The sequence below is a fragment of the Pieris napi genome, chromosome 18 (assembly GCF_905475465.1).
Source record: "Pieris napi chromosome 18, ilPieNapi1.2, whole genome shotgun sequence".
Lineage (NCBI taxonomy): Eukaryota > Metazoa > Arthropoda > Insecta > Lepidoptera > Pieridae > Pieris > Pieris napi.
Window position 1 is genome coordinate 9,386,784 of NC_062251.1, and position 6,841 is coordinate 9,393,624.

At 37.2% G+C, this 6,841-nt stretch overlaps 1 protein-coding gene across 1 annotated transcript; it reads right to left on the minus strand.

Moving 5' to 3' along the window:
* Window positions 1-2,306: 2,306 nt before the first annotated feature.
* LOC125058573 lies at window positions 2,307-5,290 on the minus strand. Its single transcript, XM_047662680.1, has 3 exons — window positions 4,630-5,290; window positions 3,779-4,263; window positions 2,307-3,697 (listed from the first exon to the last, which is right to left on the minus strand). Exons 1-3 carry the CDS (start codon window positions 4,757-4,759, stop codon window positions 2,312-2,314), a joined length of 2,001 nt encoding a protein of 666 aa, XP_047518636.1. The 5' UTR covers window positions 4,760-5,290; the 3' UTR covers window positions 2,307-2,311.
* Between the last annotated feature and the right edge of the window lie 1,551 nt (window positions 5,291-6,841).

Below are 6,841 nucleotides of genomic sequence, written 5' to 3' on the forward strand. Positions count from 1 at the left end.
TGGTGTCAATAACTATATTGTATAGTTTTTCATTTCTGTTTTTCTGTATAAATTTGGTGTTAAATTCTTGTGTGCGGAGAGTGGGATTTTGATCCTTAAGTGTTTGTATAATTTCAGTTTCGGGGATCTCTTTAGAGATGCCCTTGACCGCTATGAGAGGGTTGTACCTCCGCTCCTCGTGTGCTTTGATTATGTTAGATGTTTTTATTGCCGCGAGAGAGTGCGCTTTATTTTGTTCATTTGCGAAGACAATTTTAAGTTTTTTATTTGACAGCGGGACTATGCGTAGGGGCGCATAGCCGCCGCGTCTAAAGTCTATTGTGTTTTTTATATGTGTTAATAATTCCTGTACATTATTAAATCCTTCGCCCGATATTACCAGCGAAGGTCCCTCAGGAGCCTTGGGGGTAGCGGCTATTTTCGCGTATGAGTTTCCGGAGCCTACGGGTTTGTGCCCGTCCGGCCCTTTCATCTCGGTGTTTTCTAATTTTTTGATGAGACCTTGCATGGTCTTATCGGACTCTTGTATTAGTTTGCTATGTGCATCTAATCTTTTTATAAGCGCTCCTCCAGGGTGTTGGGTTGGTCGGGTGTTGTGTCGGGTGTTGTTATGGTTGGTGGTGTAGCTTTGGGTTGTGGTGTTGGTGGTTTAGGAGGGGAGGGGGTGGAGGGGTCAATCAGTGCAACGACGCCGAAAAGGCCTTCAATTGCCTCAGTAATAATAGTTTTTAACTCACTCTTGAGATTGCGTGAGGCGGCAACAGCGTCGATGCCTTTTCGTCTGAAGTCCCTAGCCATCTCCATGTGTATGGACTCGTTTGGATAGGGAGTGCTGCGTGTGCGTGTGAAGGAGGGGCTTAATGTGTCGACTAGAGCTCGTCTAGAAGCTGCTGAGGGCAAGTGGGGTGGTGGAGTGTCTGATTTGGTCGATTTTGGGGGAGTACGAGGTAACATGTCTGCGAAGGGGGGTGAGGGGGGGTTGAAATATAGAAAGGTGTATTGAGCTTTTCGAGCTGAGTCGTTTGATACCCAGCTCGAGGGGGTAGGGGTAGAGGGGGAGATTTGGAACTAATGGGGGGGGGGAAACGTTATTGATGGAAAATGGGGGGGGGGGTTATGAGGGAAACTATGGTCACGGTCGAGTTCGCCTCGCCGAGTTGATTTAGATGAGCCCAAGCTCGGTGGGTTTAGGATAAAAATTTGAAAATATTAAAAATTTATAAATATGGGGCTGGTAATCCACCCTACCTGATTTTACTATGCAGGATCGCTTGCTTGATAATCTTCGGAGGGTGCTGGTGTTTGGTATTTTCTGGAAGCCCACGTCGAGGACTTTCCAGTGGAGATGGAGTTTGAGCTGTTCCAGCTGGTCGCCTGGTGACTTGGTGTCCAGTTGGGCAGGTGTAAATGTGTGCTATGAGATTTGTAGTTGATCCGATGGAGTCTTGAGCGGGCTGTTAGATGATAGTAGTTTCCGGTTTTTGAAAGGTGGGGATCCCCTGGAAACCCTGGATTCCAGGCTATTTCTGGTCGTAGCTCCTAAGTTGTTGGGCGAATGTTACCGATCCTGGTGTCAATCGATTGCTAATTTTTTGTTCTCTGTCTTAGTGATAATTTTGTGTTTGTGGTGTAATGTTTGGGGGTGGTTCACACCCAAAACCCAGTTTTCTTCGGGTTTGAAGGGATATTTATTAATGGATTTTCATAATAGTTATGTCAAATGATAGCCCTTCGTCTAGCAAATCTTTGAGATATATTCACTTGTTTGTGTGTTTGTATCTGGTGTGACTACAAGCTAGGAAGAAAATCCCAATAGTTTTTTCTCCCTTAAAAATCTGTTTTTTATCGAAAAATTTTGAACTTGGTATCAAACGATAGGTCTTGAAAAAGGCTATCTAATGCACTTATAAAATTGTATTGTCACCGGTCTTATTCAGAAGTTATTTACCTTTTAGAGGTTTTTCGGCTCTAAAATCCTCAGTTTTGAGTCCTTAGACTGAAATTTTATGTCGAAATGTAGAGCGTAATTTTCTCTACAACACTAAACTGCACTATGAATTTTTAAGTTATAAACACTATTTTTAAAGTTGAAAAAACGGAAAATTTTAATGTTTTTTGAAAAAATAAAATATAAAACGTAAACTTAGAAGACTGATAGCACGCATCTAACGATATGTAACACTTCACTTATATCTTACGAAATACCACTTTTTAGATTTTTTTAAACTTAATTATTATTAATTTTCCGGGAGGTATATCTATAAAAATCCGGGAGTCTTATGGTAAAATTACAAAAATAATCGGGAGAGTTTTAATACATATTTTTATTAAGTTTCTGTAAAATTTGGTCTTTAATTTCGAAATTGAAGCAATTAGAATTTTTCAAAATGTTTTTTGTATGCAGGACTCCCGATATTACCGGGGTAGAGAGTTGGTTCCGTAACTTTGTTTTCGTTAAATTTATTTGCGAAAACAGCCTTTCCACAGATGCACTTGAGTGTGGCAAGCACATAAAACTCAAAACTGTCAAAGTTAAATTTGGAAACATTTTTCTGCCATCACCCAAATGCATCTGGGCTATCTTTTTCCAGAAAGCTCCTACTTCTAAATTTTCATCTTCAGTATTTAACTTCGTATTCCGAAGAAGCCGCCATTCGGTGTCAATCTGTTGAATAACATTTGAAGGTGCTATATTTGGGAACCTTCCCAATATGTCAGCGATGGATAGTATTTTGCCACTACAAACTATTTTTGGATCCATAAATTCCATTTTTTTCAAAATTTCCATATCGTCTTCAAATGGAAATCGCTGTAATAGTTGTTTAATTGCCTCAATGTAAAACTCTAAACAGCGGAACTTGAATTTTTTTATTTCTTCGGGACTGATTGTTAATGTTGGTGAAGATAATGTCGCCCCTACTTCAGCGCCTAAATACCAATCTTTTATATCCATGTACTTTCTGGGATTTTTATAGTCGATGTTTTTGTGATCATTTCTTGAAATGTATTCTTCTTTCACATAACATCCCAAAATTGTGTAGATTACGGTCATCACCCTGTTGTAAATTATGTGTACATTTGTATTTTCTGATTGCATGGTTCTGTTTAGTTCGTTGAATATTCCTAAGGCATACGCCATAAATTGCAGATATAGCTTGTTCACTGGATTTTCTATCATTCTCAATATGTTTTCTGCAGCTTTAATACGGTCGCTGAAAATAGCGTCCCTAAAGTACAACTTTAAGGCTTCGTATTGTTCTAGCAACCTCTTTACTACTGCCTCTAAAGAGAGCCATCTTGTTTGAGAAGGTTGCAGCAATTTGTGTGGTTTTAATTCCAAAAATTCTTGGAATTCTTTCAACAAGCCGGTACGTTTTGGGCTACCATTCAAATAGTTATACACATCCCGTGCTAGATCTTCGGGTTCTCGAGGCAATTTTAAGCAAGCGTTTGACGCTACAAGATGTACAGAATGGCATACACATTTCATAACGAAAAGGTGTGGTATGTCTTGTTTGAACTTCGTTGCAAAAGAATTGTTCTTTCCCATCATTACGTTGGCACCATCTGCGGCCAGCCCTATCATATTTTTTTTATAAGGAATCCCCAATTCTGTCATTTTTTTTGTAATTACTTCATGCAATTTTTCGGCGTTACCTTCAAGAATTTCAAATAATTCAAAAAAAAAATCTTCCACCTGAAAAAGAATAGGGTTTAAAAAGTATACAAAAGTAACATATTTGAAATGTAAACTTTACATTATAAACATAATATTTACCTTCAGATTATTTCGAGCAATCCTCACAATTACTGCCAAATGCTTTTTTGTACTTTTATCAGTACTTTCATCAGCTGTTAATGAAAATTTATTTGTCTGCATGGCTTCAACCATGATGTCAACGTCACTTCTTCCCAACACCTCCGAAATAATTTTTGTTGTTTTAGTACGTCCACAGGTAATCCTTTTTGCAACTTCAGAATCTGGGCATACTGCTCTTATTAAATCTGGGAAATGTTCCATCACATTGATCGGAATATTATGTTCAACTATGAATGCGGCGATTCTAATTTCTGATTGTTTTACTAGTTTTTCTAACGATGTAGATTTTTTTGTAAACATCTGGTCTAGACTCTGTTGACCTCGAATTTTCAGCTTATTGCTTTCGTGTTTTTTTGTCTCTTTATGTCTTTTAATATCATTTTTACCCCCTCTCGTTATATTTATATCGCAAGAGCACACTTTACAATAAGCGAAATCTGGACCTGAAAAGTATATTTTTTAATATAGCCTAAATATCGCAACAAAAATGCGTTAATTTCTCAAGACAAAAACTCCCGTACTTTAAGCATACTTTTTTAACCTGGCAACTTTTAATAGGCCGCCGTCAAGAAGCTAGCCGCCGCGTCATCGACTATGACATTGACGTTAAGCAGCGTGCGTGAGCGTTTTGCATCGTCTATGTTTGCATCCAATCCAATACACTACACGCACACACACAATTTTACATGTGTATGCACACAAATCCAGGAGTTTTCCTGATAACCGGATAATAACGAATGAATGGGTTTTTTGTATTCAAGTTTTTATCGGCGAGTAACTAAAAAAGGCTTTTATTATTTATCGCTTACCTTTATTACTTTTTGATAACCATCCCTCAAACAGATCATCTTTTTCCCAATCCGGCTTATAGCTGACACTGTACTTCTTTTTCTTTGGAGGTGTATTTTGCACCTCTTTATCACTCTCAGAACTAGACATTCTAAATTCTGATAATTTTTTACAGCTTTAAAACTTGTTTATAACACTTTAAAACGATATTTAGTCCGAGATAACAAAAACAAAGCGATTGCAAAATGCAAGCAAACAAAACTTTGCTCACTTCACTTCACAGACGCAATCTAATCTAATGCTGTTGATTTAAAATACCTTACTAATACTATTACTATTACTAAACTGAACTATGTCTCCTAATTTGGTCGTATAATAATTAGAGAAACCGGTTTGTCTATGTTCTCTGAATTCCAAAGGTTTGCTGTTTTATATTCAACTTTATTCCATTCCATCAAGGCATACTTTACGCTACATACTTTACAAACTCATTACTTTTGTGATTCGTTCGGTGGTTCGGTGATTCGTTTCACGCAGTAGAGGCAGTGTTTTTAGTAACTTGAGTTGAATCTGTGGAACAGTAAATTAAAATCGGGAGGTTTAATTAAGGATCCGGGATATCGGGAGACATTTAGTAAAATCGGGAGAACTCCCGGAAAATCGGGAGACCAGGCAGCAGTGACGCGGACTCCCAGAGGTAAGTTTTTTTTTTTTTTTTGTATTTTTGTTTGTTCGCAATTTTGTTTTTTTTTTAATGAGAAGATGTAGCTTGAAGAGCTTAACAAAGATATGATTCACAAAAGGGTGGAGATACAAGGAAGAAGTGGCTATTTGATACCTTCTTGTTCCTTGTACCTTTACAATTTGTCACATGGACGAATTAATATAAAATTGATATAAGGCAAGTGTTTGCTATTTTATATTTATATTATTGTTATTGGCGTCCAATGTGACGTGGAGTCTCAGTGTATTATAGTCTGAATTTATACAGTACAAAAAAAAATAGGAAATGTAGTAACATAAATATAATAAAATAATAATAAAATAATAACATCAAAATAATTCTAGTCTAGTCCTGTTACAGTAGTACTAGGACTAGACTAGAATTACTTTGATAACATGTGAATGAAATATTGTAGAAATAAACAAATGTTGGTGATTAAGTTGACAGGGTTTCTATTACTTCTATTACTGTAATAGGGCTAAACTAGAATTAATGAAAAATTGTACAAATTTACAAATGTTAGTAATTTAGTTAACAAGTTTTCTATTACTTCTATTACTGTAATAGAGCTAAACTAGAGTTAAAAATTATTTTGAAACATGTAATTGTGACTTTTAACATTTATAAAGGGAATATTATAATATTACTTAAAATTAACATTATACAGTGCAAGACAGTCAGACAGTAAAAGATGATATATACAACTCTATGAGTATGTTAGAATAGCAGTCATTTTCGAATGTTGAATTTATCTGTTGAATTGTTTGAGGCAATTTATGATATGGGTCATCAGTTGAACAAGTGCCTCTAGTTCTGAGGGGTGCGAAATCAGTTCTCTTAAGGAGAAGGGGTTAAGTTTGGTCATGTGTTTGGTGAATTTTTGTGTATGGTTGTGTCTTTGATTTATAAATCTAGGGCACTCTTCTAGCAAGTGTTTCAGTGTCTGCGTGGTTTGGTTGTCGCATGGGCAAGTGTCGTTGTCAGTGATTTTGAATCGGTTCAGATAGCTTTTGGCGAAGGAGTGTCCTGTGAGAAATTGTGTAAGTTGAAACGAAACTGGTGTAGAGGAGAAAAATGAATGTATGTCTTCTAGTTTCGGGAATTTGTTGACCGTAAAGCGTCCTGTGCAGTCTCCTGCATATCTGCTATTGCTTATGACTTTGGTCGCGCTTTTAATTGATAATTTAATATGGGACAGGGGGCATGCAACGTGGGATGGAGAGCAGTGCATGTTCGCAGCTTTAGAGGCAGCTGCGTCCGCGGCTTCGTTGCCAGGGATCCCGGAGTGTCCTTTCACCCATTGAAATAGGATCTCGGAGTTTATATGTGTGTTTTTTAGCTGGTGAATGGTTTTATGTATTTGTGCAACAAGTGGGTGTGTATTAGATGGTTGTTTAAGTGCAGCTAGCGATGATTGTGAGTCGGTATGAATGAGCGAGTGCGATATTTTATTTTTATAGATGTGTTCTACAGCTTTAAGAATTGCAAACAGCTCAGCCTGAAAGACT

What these genes read in the sequence shown, in the direction of transcription:
- LOC125058573 (XM_047662680.1), bottom strand. Translation starts at nt 4,759, where the DNA reads ATGTCTAGTTCTGAGAGTGATAAAGAGGTGCAAAATACACCTCCAAAG. An exon ending in GTTATCAAAAAGTAATAAAG is followed by an intron (nt 4,264 to 4,629) that starts GTAAGCGATAAA and finishes TATACTTTTCAG; the next exon opens with GTCCAGATTTCGCTTATTGT. An exon ending in TTGCTCGAAATAATCTGAAG is followed by an intron (nt 3,698 to 3,778) that starts GTAAATATTATG and finishes ATTCTTTTTCAG; the next exon opens with GTGGAAGATTTTTTTTTTGA.